Consider the following 18381-nt stretch of genomic DNA (forward strand, 5'->3'; position numbering starts at 1 on the left):
ACTTAGAGTTTGTTTCAGAATGGAACTTGACTCCTTGCTACTGTAGGTGCATGAAATGGAATGGAATATATTCTGACAAGCTTGGTTTTCTAGGTTATCTTGCCAATGTGATCACAGTAATTGTCCTGCTATTTTCTAATCGAGGGCTAAAGTCAAGATTGACAGTGGGATAGTGCAATCAAATATACATGTGAATTTTATATATTTTTAATCTTTTTATTATATCCTAGAATGGAAAATGGAAATCCCTTTTGCTTTTTTATTTTTACTAATTAATTAATTTTTTCTAGCCTGATCAGTTTCTCCTCTCTTCCTAGTCCCTTCCCCCAACCACCCTTCCTTCTCCCCACTATTATCCACTCCTCCTCTGTCCTCTTCAGAAAAGGGCAGGCCTCCCCTGTGTGTCAGTGAGCCATGGTAGATGAAGCTGCAGTAAGATTAGGCACCTTCTCTCCTATTAAACCTGGACAAGGCAGCCCAGTAGGAGGGGAGGGTCCCAAAACCTTTTTCTTCTTTTTCTTTTTTAATATCTTATTAATTGTTTGAGGATTGCATACATGAATATAATGTAATTGGATCATATTCACCCCAGTCCTCCCCCAATCCTTTCAGATCCACCACTTCTTGTATGGGGGCTCCTGTGTGCGTGTGCATGTGGGGAGACAAGGTTGAGGCCAGCAGCCTTCCTCAGTCTTCCTCTTTATTCATGGAGAAAGGGTCTCTTAGCTCAACCCATAGTTCATCCATCTGGCTAGTCTGTTTAGCAAGCCAGCTTGTTCTAGGGATCCCATTGCTACCTTCCCAGGTGAGACTGGAATTGAAGGCAGGCTGCCATGAGGATCTAAACTCTGGTTTTCTTGCTTGGAAACAAATGCTCCAACCACTCGCTGAGCATCCCCCAGACCCTGGAGGGTTTTGTAGCTCACAGTTCTGCCATCCTTTGTGCCATTCACATCTCGGTTGACTTCCACATGAATTCCTCCTGTCCTCACCCGCAAGCTGTTCAGGGAAGGGGAATCTTTCTAGAAACTCCTGTCACCATGACAGGGTCATATTATAGTGGCCTTCAGGCACTAGAATTTCTGGGCCAATCAAAAATATCTAACTCTTTAAGTCTGGTTCCAAAGGGGCTAAATCGCATTGCCTTGCCCAAGAGCAAACCGCAGATTGTCCCATAAGGCAGGCCTTAGGCAGGAGTGGTGTGTAAGTTTAGAGCCAATGGCTGTAACTTTTCTTTAAGCCATCAGCATATCTTGAGATTCATATTAATGCCATAGATTTTTGGCATCATTTAAAAGAGAACAAGATAAATGGGAACCTCTGTGTTACTAATTCTGACAAAAATAAGGCAAGACTACCATACGAAAACACAAGTCAGAAGTCTGGGATCACTTCTGTTGGGAGATTTTAGCTGGATCGTGACATGAGAATTCCTCATAGAATTCCATGGAATACCTAAACGCTGTTATAGAGAAACCCAGAGAAGGCAGAAATCAATTGGAACATTGGACTCTGGGGATAGGAAAGTCAGCCTAAACTGATATTTATTCTGAATTACTGTTTAGCATGAAACACCTAAAACAAATAAGGCCTTTCGCTGGCAGAGGGGGTGAAGGAAACAGTTGGAAGAAGACTGTGTTAGAAATGAGAAGAGATTCATTCTCAGAAATGTCAGCTCCCCAGGGGGGTGCTATTGAGGGGTGTCTGGCTTAGAACTGAAGGCCCTTCTCTACTCTTTTACATCAGTGTGACCTTGGGAAAATCCCCCAGTCTGTGAGCCTTAGTTTCTCACTTGTACAATTGAATCCTCTGAGGCTTGTTTCAGACAAGTGGAAAGAATTCTGGGTTCATCCTGAGTTGACCTACAAACAGGCGTGAGCAAATAAGAGCTTTGTTGTCATAGCCCCTGCTGGAGTCATACATCCCTACAGCAAGGCAGGGCTAGCTGGCCAGGAATTCAGGTCCCCTGCAGCTTGGCTTCTCATGTCGGCTATTCGTGAAAGGGAGCATGGATGTCTAGAGAAGTCTCTACAATGTGCTGGGGTGGTCCAGCATCAGCATCTGATGCTACAAAGCATTTTCTCAGGGAACAGTCCCATGGCACAATCCCATCTTGTAACACACCGAAGAACTTGGCAGCAAGAAGCAACTAGATGCCACACTGTCATAATCAGATATGGGGGTCACACAAATATAGCTGGAAAGAGATGAAATTGTCGTTGTTGGATAGAGACCTGTCAGCTGCCATCCCAGAGTTGACATCGTGTTGGTTCTGGGTATAGGAATTTTGTTCAAGGGAGGTAATGGGCCTGAAGTAGATGAGTAGGTGATGGGGTGACTGTGACCCCAATAGTCAGGGAGTCAGGCCTGATATGAACCATCTGGACAGTGCTTGATGCTCACTATTGTTTCCATAGCATTGTGTGTTCTGGCTGGTGCTGTGTGTTTGCCAGACCACTGACAGTCTTCCTGACTGTCACCAAGTCAAATGGATGTTCCCACAATTTTCTGGCCCCAGAATTCAATGTGTGAGCTTCTTGCTTTGGGCTACAGGCTGTTATTTTTTGCAAGGTGACAGCTTCTGTCACCTCCAGCCTCAGGCCATTTGGAACAATAGATCTAACCAGGATGCCACATCTGCACTGTATCCAGGCAGGCAGTATGGTGACGCTGTGTCAGCTTAATGATGCAGGCAACTGTGGAGGCTCGGGGCAGAGGCTCTGCCATGTGCACAGTTCCTTAACTTCCTGGGCAGCCCGCTGATAGAGCAGAAATCTGCAAGCTAGGCAATTTTGTCCACAGACATGGAGGCCTGAGGTCAGGCCTGGGAAGCTCTTTGGAGACTCTTCCTGACCTGTGGGTCTCTGTCTTCTCTTTTGTCCTCATATGGTGGACAGCAGGCAGCAAACTCTTATGTCTCATCCTTACAAGGGACGATTCTCATTTGCAAAGGCACCACCCTTGCCACGCCTCACCTGGTTGCCTTGTTGGTCAGGGTCTCTACTCGTGAACTGAAGGGAGATGTACACGTTCAGACCATGGTGCCTTTACCGGCGCATGCGGAGCTGCGGAACACTCTAACTTCCCATAGTGTTGCGGGAACAGTGCTGCAGCATCCTGACCGCTCGTGCACACTGGCATTGCTCTGCACTCTTCGACTCTGTTTAATCCTCTTTTCACCTGCCGAACGCTTGCATCACCACTGACCTTCCTTTAATCAATACAAGATCGCTTAGCAGCTGTGTGCTAAGTCCAGAGGCATGTGACACTCAGGCCAGGGTCATCGGAGCCTTCCTTTCTCCAGGTGGAATTAAATGCATTTGATTCGGGAGGCAAGAACTGCATCAAGTGTGTAAAGGATCCGACGGCTCCACATCACTGAGAGGCTGGGAACAGTGAGAACCTGGGGACACTGAGAGGATGCGGACACTGAGAGGATGGGACACTGAACGGTGGGGGCACAGAGCGGTGGGGGCACAGAGCGGTGGGGGCACAGAGCGGTGGGGGCACTGAAGGATGGGGATGCAGAGAGCATGGGGACAGTGTGCCCTATACTCACACACTTGCATGCAGCAGGGAACAATAGCTATGCTCTCAATGAAAAGACAAGAAGATACTTAGGAAGGGACAGACCACAGATCCCAGGAAGATAGGAGGAAAAACAGCTTCAGTCCAGAGAAGCAGGCGGCAGCATATGTGGGAGCAGGGATACTTGGCATGAGTCATAAAGAGCTGGTAGGGTTTGGCCATGTGTTGGTGGGATGTCTGGAAGAGGACAGAAGCCACGACATGCGTCCAGGAGAGGAAGGTGTCCTGAGGTTAATTGCCGAGAGAACCTATTCAGAGCCATGAGGGGGCAACTGGGAATACCTTGCCCTCCCCTAAGATTAATTGCTCTCCAGAGCCAGCTGACCACACAACAGGGACCCTCCTGTGCCCATCCAGCATGCCTTTCCTGCTCCTCTTTCCCTTCCCTCTTCCCCTATAGCCACTGTGGAAGCTGTCCAGCTCTGAAGAGACCACAGAGAAACATTCCAAGCTAGGAAGCCAGGCTCATTCTTAGAAAGTCTCCATCATCAGAGCAAACGTCAGGCTCTATTTGTCTTAGTGTTCAACTGGCATCCTTGGGACAGGTATTAAGGACCTCCTTCTTCTGATGTCTGCCAACCATGCAGGACCATCTCCAGCTGCCTCTGCTTGGTTCTTCAGTTCCAGGCCAGGCCCATCTGCTCCTGGGTCTATTCCAAGCCAAGGCTAGAAACTAGGTTTTGCCAGGACCAGGTCCTTGGCTTCTCAACCCTCCTCTTCTCTTGGAAGAGAAGTGTGGGGATGGCAAGGCTGTGTCCTGAATAAATCAGTCTGTCATCTGTGTCATTTTTCCAAGAAACAGCCCAAATGATAGTCAGTGTGGTATCTCTCCTGAGTTAGCCAGAGGCAATGCTAAATCAGGTTAGCTTACATGCTTAAGTTCCAAAGAATCCCATGGCCTCAGTGGGCTGGTATTTTAACAGTATTATCTAATGAGTCCCTTGGAGACTACTTATATAATTATGCTATTTCATTTTTTTTGCTATTTCATTTTTTGACTAAAAATTTTTAGTGAGTATACAAAATAAGTTTCTTTCTGACATTTTATACATGTTTATAATTGTCTTTACTTATAATGACCCATTATTCTCCCACTCCCTAAATGATGCATATACCTAAATGTAAATTCATATGTAAGCGAGAACATGCAATATTTGAGTTTGCTTTCCTTTCTATTAGCCTCCCTTTACGCCTCACCTCAGGCTCCTTTTTCCCCAAAGTAATCCCCATATTTTTTCTTTCTTTAGTTGAAGAATTTTATATTATTTTATAGTTTTTACATATAAGATTATGTTACTTTTATGAGAATTTTTGCAATGTATTTTAATTATAATCACTCTCTTCCCCAACTCTTCCCAGATTCATAACCCCATTCCCTACACAAGCAAATATGTATCTTTTTTAAAAAAATGTATATTAAGTTCTATTTGTACTGTTCATGTACTTTGGCATGTGGGGTCTTTTACTGGAGTGTGGTTGCTGTCACAGCTGCTGAATTCGTGTGTGCTGCTACCCTCTTGCATCCAAAATACGGTTTCCATTTAGTCATTCACTGCCTCCTGTTCTTACGATCCTTCTGTGCCTTCTTCCATGATGGTCCCTGAGATTTGGGAGGAGGAGGTAATATAAATGCCCCATTTAGGAATGAGCACCCAGCAGTCCCTTATGTTATGAACTTAATCAATCATGGGTCTCTGTGTCAGTCACCATCTACTAAAGAAGGAAGCTTCTCTGATTATTGCTGAGAGATCCATTATTCTGTGTGACCCATGGGAGGGTGTCCTGTGGGTGTCCTGGGTAGGGTGCCTTGGAAAAAAGTATTCCCAGGAAGGGTGTCCCACAGAAGAGTAGCCCATGGAAGGGTGGCCTATGGTAGGGTGCCCTGGGGGAGAGTATCCCCAGGAAGGGTTTTCTGGGGAAGGGTGTTCTGGGGCTGTAGCCCTATGAAGCCAGACAAGAGCTTGACTTGGCACTGGTGCCCTCAGCTGCCAGTCAGAATCTTGTTTCTGCACAGAGAAGTTTCCAAACTGTTCTAACTGCTGTAGCGGTGAGTTTTACTGTTGGAAGCTCACCATCACACACTCTTACTTTTCTGAATTTGGGAAGTACCAGGCAATGGAGGTTTGTGCCACTACTGGTGACAGTGGCTCATATGCGGCATTTTTAAGTATCATCCTGTGTGACCAGCGACAGCCCAAGGACCCCTCTTCAGCCAGCCTCGGAGAGCCTAGGCGTCTATCTCACATGGACATCCAGCAGTTCTAACGGTATTTCCACAGCATCATGTTGAAAAGTATGTGAGACTTTTCGGATCCCATATCTGGACATATCCACTGGTTCCTTTCTGTCCTAGGGAATATGGAATTATTATTTCTCTTGTCCAAAAACATTCAGATTATCCAAAGATGCTATACATGAAAGCATTAATTAGGTTCCACCTGGATCCAGATAAGTACACTAATTACCACAACATTTTTCTTATAGGTCCAAATCTCTAACAAAACAATCTCTGCTTGTCCCACTTTCCTCTCTAGCAAGTTCCTTTAATCTGTTCCACAGGGATACCGGCTTTCCCTTTCGTGTTGTGTGTGCTGTGTTGATGCTCAGGCCTCAAATCTCCCCTAAAATATCTTAAGCTGCGTTTGATTCTTAAAAAGCCAATTTACTCACAGGAGCCAGAAAGGTGTCCTCAGACTTGCTAAAGCTGAGTAAAGACATTGGGTCATTAAAACAAAAACAAAACAGAACTTTTGGCTGGGCTGAGAGAGCTGAAATAAACAAGAGCGGTCTGGAGTTAGCTTGAGAAATAATCCTGACACATGCAGCTTCCAGAGAACTTTAATTTGGTTTCTTAACTTGTGGAATTTTTCCTTGTTTCAGGTATAAATATTCGAAAATGCATGATGTAAATAGTTGCTTTTAAAAAGGGCTACAGTAACCTACCCCTTTCTTCCCTCCTCTCTTTCTTCCACCTTTCCCCACATTCCTTTTTAAATACTCCCCATCTTTGCTGTCTTCTCCTGGGTCTCATGCTCCTGTTTCTTGTGTTTCTCATTCTTCTCCCATTTCCTCCTTTCTTCTCTGTCCTGAGCTGCTGGCCTGTGCCACAGCCTGACACTCAGCAGGTCATTTGCATCATCTACTTCTAGGCAAAGTGCTCCTGCCCTCTGACCTGCAGAAAGGCCCATCCCATAAAACAGAATGAATGGTTTTGAGCTCTCTAAGCTTCATGGCTTCCCTGGCCCAAGCCTATACTCTGAAACTGCTTTGTTGATGTCACTTTTGTGGCCATAGCTAGAGCAGACAGGGAAAAGTTGAGTGTACATGGACTTCATGGTGTTGATGCAGAGTAAGCTGGGAGCCATGTGGAGAAACAGCAGCAGCAGACAGAGGAGAGAGAGGAAGGAGAGGAATAACTGATAGAAACAATGCCAACTCCTGGTGTGTTTCTGCACATCAAAACCCAGGCTTGTCCCCAAGTTCCCCTCAGGAACTGTGTGCAGCCACCTTATCGCCTGTGTGAGGCCAACATCACTAATGTGGTCTTGCTCACCTAGGTCTATCTTGCATCCAGTTATTATCTGTGTTGTGTTTTAGCACCAGGATCAAAGCCACCAATGAGAAAGATGAAGTCAATGTGTCAATAAAAGAGAAATGGAACCAGGTATCCTACGGGTTCCCAAGTGATTAGTGATAGACATATGCCAGTTACTAAATGCCATTAAGATTTATTCTTGTCATCTTGTGGCCATTTATTCCCAAATAGGGAAATGCAGTGGTCAGAAGGCCAATTTTCCACCCAAGATAGACGCATCATTGATTTTAATATTTGTTGCAACCTTCCACTTACAGTAAATGGTCTGTGATTCATAAAAGAAATTTATGGCCAAGCTTTTTACAGAGAATAAATATTAGGAGAAACACACCCAGACAGTGGAACAAAGGCATGCAGTGGCAAATCCTGCACTCAGGTTTGTGTTGTTGACTTCCTTCCGGTCATTTACATCATTGCCCTGTGAACATATTGGACATTAAAGCTCTGATTCCACACTGGCCTAGTATTTCCCACACTACGGCCTGGGAAAAACTCCAACCTGTTTAGCATATCTCTTTTTGATATCAATTTAGAAAATAGTGAATCACTAGCTGATGTCTAACTCCAGAAGTTACTGAATCTGACTGAAGAAATCCTCTACCAGGTTTCCATTGAGATTTAGGTGAAAAAGAAAGCAAGGGAGTATCTGTGAAGCTGGCATAGTCCAAGGCTGCTCCTAGGGCTTTGTTGCCTGATGTTTTACCTGGTCGCTGTGTCCAGCCACACCCAGTACCAAGTATATGCCCACTGCACCATGTGTCCCCTGCTTGGAAAATGTGTCCCTTTTTTATCTTCACTGATTCAGTTGACCTGTAGGTTTTGCCCAGCCTGAGCTTTTATATTAATGGAATAGTCATTCGTGGACATATTCCTTAGAACCCGATTATTTCACTTGAAGTTCTATTTGCTAGGCTCACCCAGCCTGTGCATGCAGCAGTGGGTGGCTCTTGGATTGCTGGTTTACTTTGAATACCTTAGACAAACCAACAGTACTCTCCCCCAGCTCCACCAAGATGTCATCATTCAAATCCCAGAACCAGGATTTAAAGACTATCTGAAGAATTTAGGTTGCATGGTAGAGATTAAGACAGCAGATATAATTACACTGTAAGCCACTACCTCAAATAAATGTTTTCCTTTAAAAGAGTTGCCATGGTCATGGTGTTTCTTCACAATAGAAACCCTAACATACCTGCTCTAGGCAGTCATTCTTTCCAGAAAAAAATTAGGTGGTGTTTTAGCAACCTCAGACCCTCCTGAGTCCTGCTATCCTTTCTGTCGCGTGTATTACCATCATGGGCACTTCCCTGAGCCAAAGCAAAGTCCAATCCCAGGGCTGGGAAAACATGACACAAAGGAGATCCAGCTGCTTCCGGGACCTTTCTGACTTCGGGTACCAATTTACCAAGAAGAAAGTGCAATGATTCACCTACGGTTGGTGGGGAAGGCATCTAAGCATACCCACAGCAACCAGCTGTTGGTCTGCCAGCATCCAAGCAGCAGAAAAGCAGCCAGCATGTGTGGCATGCATTGAAAAGAGGACTCCTGGGGGAAGAAGGGTACAAGGGGAAGGTTGGGGAGGAGCCACATCTACTCCACAAGGCCACGCCTCCTAAGAGTGCCACTCCTTTTGGGGATCATTTTCTTTCAAACCACCACAGCTGGACTGGTCTTTTTTAAAGAATATGGCTTTTAAACATTTGCAAATTAGTTAGTTGAATAGTCCAAGCCAATAGCCAGGCATGGTGGTGTGCACCTTTAATCCCAGCACTTTGGAGGCAGAGGCAGATCTCTGTGAGTTCAAAGCCAACCTGATCAACATAGGGAGCTCCAGGACAGCCAGGGCTATGTAGAGAGACCCTCTCTTAAAAAATAAAATAAAATAAACTATAAAACAATTCTCAGCCAAGTGAGCAATTGCATCTCTCATCAAGCTTCTGAGAGGAGGCTTGGTCAGTAGGTGCCTGTAGACTGGGAGTATGTGCTTCGCAAATGTGGCGTTTCCCAGTGGGGCTTCCACAGAGCATCTGCTGGCCTCTCCACCTATAGCTTTTTCAGCTTCTCTGTTCAATTTGCTGAAACCCAGTTAAATCAAATCAAATCAAATCAAATCAAGTAGTGTGTGTGTGTGCACGTGCCTGTGCACATGCATGTGTGTGTACATGTGTACAACCTACTGAGTCCATTTAGCCTTTCTCTAATGTGTCCAGGGCGGATAACCTGGGATTGGGCAACCTCTGTGGGAGCTTGTCCCTAGAACAGACTGCCTCTCCCACTTGTAGACACTGGCTTACTGTAGCATTTTGCCTAATTCAAGTGGAAAAGAACAGAAACCATTTCAGAAAGGACAACTATAAAATTGTTCATTCTGAGGGAAAGAAGTCACTCCCTTGGGAATAAAACAGAATCCTGGAATAGAAAGGCAGGGAACCTGGTTTGCTCTCAGCTTTCGCTCTGACCGCTGCCTATCCTTTCTCTCAGCCTCATTCTTCGCTTTGCTATCCCAGAGGCTCCTTTTCTTTCCTTCTGAATCTCTAGATACAGTGGAAGCCAATCCTAGACTCTCCCCCACTCACCTTCCCATCTCACGGAGGATTGTAATATGTTAATGCCATGCTTCAGATTCCCTGGCAGATGAAGCCAGAAAAGACTTGTCCAGGACTGAGAAGGGAAGGAGCTGGTTTGCAGGGCAGGATGGTGCTCTGGGACCCACAGGCAAAAGGAGGGAGGCAGAATTATTCTAGAGGTGATGTTCTCCTCCCTGCCTCCCTCCCTCTCTCTTCCTTGGCCTCCTCCTCTTCCTCTTTCTTTTCTCCCCTCTCTGACTTTTAGATGAGATCTCACTCTGTAGCCCAGACTGACCTTGAACTTGTGATTATCCTTCTGCCTCAGCTCCTCAAGTGCTGGGATTATAAGTATTAACCACCATGCATAGCTAACTAGAGGGTACTTTTCTCAGGACAGCGATTCCATCCTGGACCATGGTATCTGGTGTTGGTCCCTCATATAAATCTGACCTCAAATGATTTTAACTCCTGTCCTTGAGTGGCTGATGAGCCTCAGCTCTTACTAACTTAAAAAGTTAGTTTTGACAACCTGTGGGGACTTTTGACATTGAGAACTCGCATATTGAACTTGTCAAAAATTCCCAGCACAGAAACTCATCTCACATTGGCCTGCGGGCCTTAGTGTTTGAGGAGAAAATAGCCATTAGCTGAGACATGGCTGCCACACCTGATGGAGGAGCCTGTATTGCTGGGCTTTAAGTGCTGCCACTGACTTCCACACCCATGCTTTGCAAGGGGATGTGTTGTGATGTGGATTTCCTTCTGAGACTCTGTGGATGCAGGCTGTTGTTTGTCAGGGTCTAGGGCACAGTCTGTTGTCCTTAAAGCCTTGCATCAACATGGATCCATGCCAGGCTGAGCTCCAGAGGGAAGAAAAACGGGCTGGGGTTCATTCTTTTTCCTTCTTTTTCTTTAATTGAAAATAGATTTTTTTCCTCACATAATATCCTGTTTATTGTTTTCTCTTCCATTACTCCTCCCAGTTCCTCCTCACCACCCTTCCTATCCAGATCCACACCCTTCTGTCTCCCATTGAAAACAACCAGGCTTCTAAGGGCTAATAATAAAATTTAATAAGATAAAACAAAAACTAACACATTGGAGTTGGGCAAGGCAAAAAGGCACAAACATCACAGAGCCACTTGTTCATATACTCAGGAATCCCATAAAAACACTAAACTGGAAGCCCTAAATGTCCATAGAGGACCTGGTGCAGACCTGGGCGGTCTCTGTGTATGCTGCTTCAGTAGCTGTGAGTTTGTGTATATGATGATCTTGTTGATTTAGAGGGCCTTGTTCTCTTGGTATTCTCCATCCTCTCTGGCCCTTACACTCTGCTCCTCCTCCACGGGGTTCCCTGAACCCTGAGGGGAGGGATTTGCCAGAGACACCCCATTTAGGGCTGAGTGTTCTAAGGTCTCTCACTCTCTGCATAGTGTCTGGCCATGGGTCTCTGTATTTGTTCCCTGCTACAGGAGGAAGCTTCTCTGATGACGGCTGGGCAAGGCACTGAACTGCATCCCTAGATCGAGCTTGGGGTTGATTCTTCAGAGAACAGACCAGGCACAACCAGTGGTAGCAGTGCAACCTGAACTAATTTGAGCTCTGGTTGAACATGTAGGGGGAAGAGACCGAAAGGAAATGTTAAGAATTATGGGAGTCCATAATTTTCCTGCCTCTATTTTTCTTTAGAAAGGTCAATAGAGTCACAACTCACCTCTGATCACAGCTTTGCTGGGCTGTAAACCAGGTTTAGGTGGGAGTGGGGGAGATTTGACTGGCTGAGGGTAGATAAGGTGCCCGGATCTCACTCAGTCCTCTGAAATCACATTAGATGAAGCAGTCAAGTTGAGAAGTTTCTAACTAGATGTGAGAAAGGGTGAGTGGAGCCCAGACAACCCAGAAAGCCCCAGGAGAGTCTGGTAGGGAAAGCAGCATTGACTGTCAACTTAGCTTAGGGTCATTTGGAAAGGAAGTCTCAATTGAGAGCTTGAAAAGATCAAATTGGCCCATGGGCATGTCTGTGAGAAAGTATCTTTGTGGTTACCAGGTATAGGAGGGTTCAGTCCTCAGTGTGCAGCTCCATTCCCCGAGCAGGTGGTCCCGAACTGTGTAAGAAAGCTCACTGAACATGGACCCGAGCAGGCCCCAAGCAGTGCCCCTCCAGGGTTCTCCTTCAAGATCTTGCTTGAGTTCCTGCCCTAACTTTCCTCAACGGGAGACTATGACGTGCAAGTGTAGACCAAATAAACCCTTCCTTCCCTTAAATTGCACTTAGGCAAAGTTTTTTTCCCCCCACAGAAACAGAAAACAAGCTAGAGCAAGCAAGGTAGAAGGAAGTGAATAGAGGGAGGGGAGGAAAGTCCTTGAGAGCAATGCCTGTTGGTCCTGGAAAGTACCTACCCCTCTTCTTTCCCTGAGATGAATTGCCAGTCTTCCAAAGTTGGGCCAGCTAACCTAAAGAAAGTCTGTTTGATCAACAGAGGTTTTTCAGAGGGTAGGACTATGTTTTCATACACACACACACACACACACACACACACACACACCACACGCACGCACGCACACACGCATGCATACATGCACACACCAATCTCCCTGAATTGGTTGTTCACTTGGAGTGCCTTAGACTTGTTCCCCTGCATCTAGCCTTCACTGGTACTTCATGGCTACATCCATCACACTCGCATCTAGCAAAGCCACACAGTAGTACCTGTGAGACACACAGTGCTAAGGAGGGGAGAGCCTGGACGGGAGGGGTTGCCTGCTGGATTGGGCCAGAATCAGCCCTACAGCAAGAGCTGCTGGCATATGCATCTCCTCTGCAAATGTTTACCATTATTAGTTGCCTAATCTTGGTTTGCTTTTTTGTTGTTGTTTTGGTTTTGTTTGGCTTTTATTTTTTTCTGTTTGGGGGAACATGAATCTTATACGTCTCTGCATACTTCTAAAAAGTGCCTGATAAGGAAGTTGAAAGATGGATTATCGTAAGGGAGAGGGTTGAATGTACTCACTACTCCCTGGTGAGAGGGCCATCTGGTTGACCCCTCTGCTTTCAGCAACAAAAAATAAAACGTGGAACCACCCACTGTCCCATCATGACCAACAAGTTATACCCATGCCAACAGTGCGGCTCCTGCTGTACACCTGCCACCTGCCATCTCCTGTATCTCAGCCCCCAATACCTCAGGCTTCTGCTGCAGAGATGCCTTTGTTAGCTGGGAGTTCATCTCCTTTCACTTCTCCTGAGTGTTATCCTGCTGTCCCTTTAGCTTTCTGTTCATCGCGTGAAGCAAGCATGTTATATGTGGGTGTCAGCATTCATAGCTGTCTGCAGGTCGATAAATGCTGATCTCCAAGTGCTGGAAGCTGCCCCATTCTCCCTGCAACATCTAAAGCCACAGCTTCCCGTGTTGGAACTTAAGTGCAGTGAAAGCTCTTCCCTTTCTCCTCTTATTGTTGTGCAGGAGATGTTCCTGTGTTATTTAGCAGTGATGGTGATGAATAGCAAAGCAATAGCTAAATCTCCTGCCGTCCTCTTAAGCTACAGCCATGACTTGATATCATATTGTGGGTATGCCTAGGCCAGAAAAGGCACATGGCTAACCAAGTGTTGTCTGTTATATTGGTTTGTGATTTTTTAATGAACATTCAGTTGTGGAGATGAATTTGAAATGAAGATGTATTTATATGCTGCATCTACTTAGAGATCCTGTCTACCCTACTTCATCTTGGCTTAGTTAACATCAGCTGAAATGATTGACATTATAAAAGGCATTATTCTCAGATTGATGATGTGTATAACTGCACTGAGGTCATATGTCTTTTGTTTCTGTATAGATTTTTCTGTGTAATTAACAATAATTATTACTATTTAACTGTTCTAGCAGTACTTACTATTAGATATTAATAATGCCCCATTTGTTTTTCAAGGAATCCCAGTGAGGATCATAAATTACATGACCACCCTAATCTGAAGGGAAATGAAGTTTAGTCTCCTTAAGCCATAAGTATGTTGAGTTCCTAGATTTGTCCATCTACTCACCTCCTTTAGTGATATCTCCAGATGTCCTTCCCACCCTGTACCCTTGCAAAAACATACATGTTGTATTGTACCATGGAGGGTGCTGAGAGAATCTGCTAGGTGAGAGACCCAGGGGCCTGAGACCTGAGGAACTCTGCAGCTTGCTTACAAAGCCAGAGACAGAATGCGAGTCTCATGATAAGTGGCACACAGTATGTGCTAACTAAATATTCAAGCTTGGTAGCTACTGGTCAAAGCTAGCGGTGTGGACATAAAGAAAGGACAGGAGAAGAGAAGACCTGGGACTGGCCCTGTTCATCATGCTTGAGTAAGATTCCATGGAGACTCCATGGGGCTTTGACAAAGGGAGCCTCCAGGCCAGCCTGTGCGGTAGTCTAGCTCATCGGGGTATTTTGTGAGGGTGGCATTCTTCTAAACATGGCACCATGTCAGATTCCTTGTGGAGACAGTCTCCCCTGACACGAGGAGGGGCAGAGCAGGTCCTGGGGTGCTGCAGGCAGCAGGGCTGGGGAGCAGCTCGTGGCAGTCTGATGTTGGCAGAGGTTTCTGCCGCTGCCCTGTGTCCTGAGTGAAGTGGCAGCAGCGGCTGACTTGGCCTGTCCCCACTGTCCTGCTCACTGGGTTCTCTCTTGCTGTGGTTGTTGTAGGAGCTGGTGGGGAGTAACCCTCCACAGAGAAACTGGAAAGGGATTGCAATCGCACTGCTCGTCATCCTGGTCATCTGCTCCCTGATCGTCACCTCCGTCATCCTGCTGACACCAGGTACGGACGCTTCCAGAAATCCACTCACAAACATTTGAAAGTGGGCAGTCTTACTGTGGGATATTTCCTAAGTGGCTGTTGGCTGCACGGTTTATTCTTACCAGGTTCTAGCTCTCATTATACCATTGTAGAAAGATATCGTTCATTTTAAGTGAAAACAAACCCATTTCTGTGCTTTAAATTTTTATATAGTTGTTGACTAGATAAAAATGGCATAGATTAAAAATTTGCTGTTGTTTGTTCATCTTGAAATTAGTGGCATTAGAAATAATTTAATATATCCCATGGTATTCCTGGGTGTTAGAAAAAGGCTGAATTAAGAAAATGTTCAAGCAATACATGATGATTGTGAGCCAAGGGCAAATTTCTTATTAAATAACACTGATGGATTTTAATACTGATGGATCCGGGGACAAAATTCTCTCTGGTAAGAGAAGACATACTAGAATCCATAGCAGTGCCCTGAGAGCATCAAGTTCACCTGCATGGTCTGTGCAGTAGCTGAGACAGAAATGCTTGGGAGCCTTACAAACAGAAAGGCCTTTAACTTTAGTTTACTTTACTTTAGTTTTTTTTACCTCCACATTTGTGAATAAAGTGGGGTGTGGGCTGGGCCTCCCAGAGTGGTAAAAAAGGGAGCCTTTGCTCGTAAGATAGCCATGCAGAAGGGGTCGTGGAACAACACAGGGGCCAGAGAGCAGCATACACTGCTTACACCATTATCATCCTCACGTTAGATGCTCATGCACAGGAGCAAGATCAGCAGCGTCCCAGTTCTCTGCATGTGTGTTAGCCGTCAAGGTGGGAAAGTGGCTGGATACTGCAATGTGGGGGACAAAAGATAGGTACAAAATGCAGGCAAGTGGTTAAACCATTAGACCAAGTTGTAAGTGAAATAAAATTGTTATCTTTGTTAAAAAGTGGTAGACACTGCCAGGGAACAATAAAAACTGCAGACCAGTGTCCCTTGTGAGGACAGATAACACAGAAAGCTAGTAGCAGACCTAACACGGTAACATGTAAAGACAGGACAGGGGTCTGGATGGTGGCTCTGCTGCCGAGGTCACAGAGCACCAAGTTCAGCTCTCAGTCCCCACATGAAGTGGCACACAGCCACTCGTAACTCCAGCTGCAGGGGCTCTGATGCCCTCTTCTGACCTCCATAGGTGTTTTACTCAGGTGCCCCACACACACATGCACACACACGCATAAATAAATAAATAAATAAATAAATAAATAAATAAATAAATAATAAAATCTTAAAAAGATATTACATGCCATGGCCAAGTGGGATTTATCCTAATTCGGGAGTATTAAGTCAACGTACAAAGCTCAGTGAAATGTACCTGTATTCACAAAACAACATGCAAACCCACAGATCTTATAGACAACCGGAGCGTGTCAGTGCCACGGAGCGTGAGCAGAGTCAGAGGCCACTGTGTGCGATATCTGTTTGTCCTTTTGTGTCCCAGTAATTGAGTGCAATCTCCAGGCTAGGGAATGGGTGCCTGTCCCTGCCACACTATCTCACAGGCCCTCACTGTCTTAGTATGATGTAGGAGTGTCATATATCAATCTGTTGATTTCATTGGTTAATTAAATAAAGAAACTGCTTGCCCTGATAGGTTAAAACATAGGTGGGAGGAGTAAACAGGAGGAAGAGGAAGTGAGGTAAGACTCCTCAGACAGAAGAGACAGCTCTGCTCTCTGGAGCAGAGGCCATGCTTCGCTCTCCCAGACACACACAATGAAGCTCCCACCCAGGATGGATGTAGGCTAGAATCTTCCCGGTAAGCACACCTTGGGGTGCTTATACACATTATTAGAAATGGGCTACTCCAGGTGCGAGAGTTAGCCAAGAAGAGGCTAGATATAATGGGCAAGCAGTGTATAAAAGAATACAATTTGTGTGTTGTTATTTCGGGCATGAGCTAGCAGGCGGCTGGGGTGCTGGGGACGCAGCCCTGCCGCTCCTATTACAACATTAGTATCTTTTTCTAAATTGTATTTTATTTTCAATTTTATTTATTTGTGGTGTGTCTGTATGTCTGTGTGTAGGTTTGGGCTTGTATGTATAGGTGCTTTCAAAGTCCAGAAGTGGCACTGGGAACTAATGTCCAGGCCTCTGGGAGGACAACACAGACTCTCAACCATTGATGCAATGTTCCATGGCCTTTGATAATATCTGTTAATACACAAAAGACTTTAAGTTTGACAAAAACATAAACCTCTTTGGTTATTTATGTGTAAGGGTCATAGTGAAGGAAGTGTTTTTAGTCCATGGCTACAGAGATTAATTCCTATTACCCTTCAAAGAATTTTAACTGTTTTAGTTTTTGTATTTAGATCCTTGATCCACACTGAGTAAATTTTGTGTAGTAGATCTGACCTCATTTCTGGTGTGAGAATATGCAGTTGAAACAGCATTGTTTGTCAACTGCTCCATCCCCTGTGTAGTCCTAGCCCCCTTATAGCTATGTGGGGTTAGTGCAGAACCCTCTGTTCAAATGCACTGATCTGTGTGTCTGCAGGTATGCCCGTAGCACAGCTGTTTTAAAATTATGAGGTTTGCCTCCTAAATGCTTATTCTTACTATTGCTTTGATCTCCTCACGTTGCTATAAGAATGCGAAATAGGCGTTATGGTGGTGAGCTTTGCTACTTTCCTCTCAGTTCTCTTCTTGCTGTGGTAAACACCATGTAAAGCAAATGAGAGAAGGAAGAGTTTATTGTGGCTTATGGTTCCTGAGGGCCAGTGCTCATAATGTCAGGGCAGAGACAGTCGCCAGGTGGCTGGAGAAGGATGCTGAGAAGCACAGAACAGAGAGAGCAAAGGAGGAATGACCAGAGTCTTTAAGGTCTTAAAGCCTACCCTTAGTGGCACACTTCTTCCTCCTAAGCCCTCCCAAACAGAGCCACTAACCAAGGACCGTGTGTTTAAACATATGATCCTATGGAGACGTTCTCATTTGAACCACCATGGCAAACTATTGTGTGCTGTGAAAGCTTGCTTGAAGACAGACTCAGGGAGCAAGGGGGTCTTCCCTTGTCATCTGAAGTTTTGTCAAGCTACCTTCCCAGAGCCAAGAACTCTCAATTAGAAATGATTGGTAGTTATTTTTAAAAGAACATGTATTATGCTCCTTTCTCTGTGGAATGCCATTCTTTCCTCCCAGTGTTGAGGAGGCTTCCACAGCAGTCCTGCAGGAGAGAGCCTCATCCCATCCTGAGCGACCTGGAACCAGAGGTGGAGGACATAAGGCATCACATCCACTTGTATAGCACAGAACATTGATTGGGAGACTGGAATCTGGATGAGGGGTGTGGAAAGGCCTGTGGACAGATTAGGGAATACAGACCCTCGTGAGTGTCGTGGCTGAGCAGGTGCAGCAGGGACAAGAGCAACTGCAGAGTCATAATGAACACGAAGGAACTGGGGCGCTCTCTGGATGTGGGGAGCACGGGGCCTTTGCTTTCCCTTGAGCAGAGATGTGCTTTGGTGAGAAGTGACTTCCACAGCTTTGATCCCATGATCATGTCACACTTCCTCAAGACTTAGAATGGGGAAATGGTTTTCAGAGATTCTCCTGCCCGATGTGAAGTTTTGCCAAGTCCACCTCCCCCAGGATCAAGGACTCTTATGAGCATTACTCAAGAGTGGGATGTGGTGAATGGAGGCAGCTGGTGGCAACAGGGCCATAGTACATGGCAATAAATAGCCCCAGACCTGTAAAGTGGCTCCTGGAACCATCCTGACAGCTAACCCTGAGCTTTACATCACTTCCATAGCATAGGAGCAACCATAGAACAGGGGCCCCTCTAACT

At 45.5% G+C, this 18381-nt stretch overlaps 1 protein-coding gene across 1 annotated transcript in view; it reads left to right on the top strand.

Moving 5' to 3' along the window:
• Dpp6 (dipeptidyl peptidase like 6) overlaps nt 1–18381 on the top strand; it is a 434651-nt gene that overhangs the window by 87981 nt on the left and 328289 nt on the right. The window contains exon 2 of the mRNA XM_050119955.1: nt 14443–14557. Coding sequence (XP_049975912.1) covers nt 14443–14557 — 115 coding nt within the window. The remainder of the gene's footprint in view (nt 1–14442; nt 14558–18381) is intronic.

Source organism: Alexandromys fortis, unplaced genomic scaffold, assembly GCF_014885135.2.
Source record: "Alexandromys fortis isolate MF-2015 unplaced genomic scaffold, M_Fortis_MF-2015_v1.1 scaffold_177, whole genome shotgun sequence".
Lineage (NCBI taxonomy): Eukaryota > Metazoa > Chordata > Mammalia > Rodentia > Cricetidae > Alexandromys > Alexandromys fortis.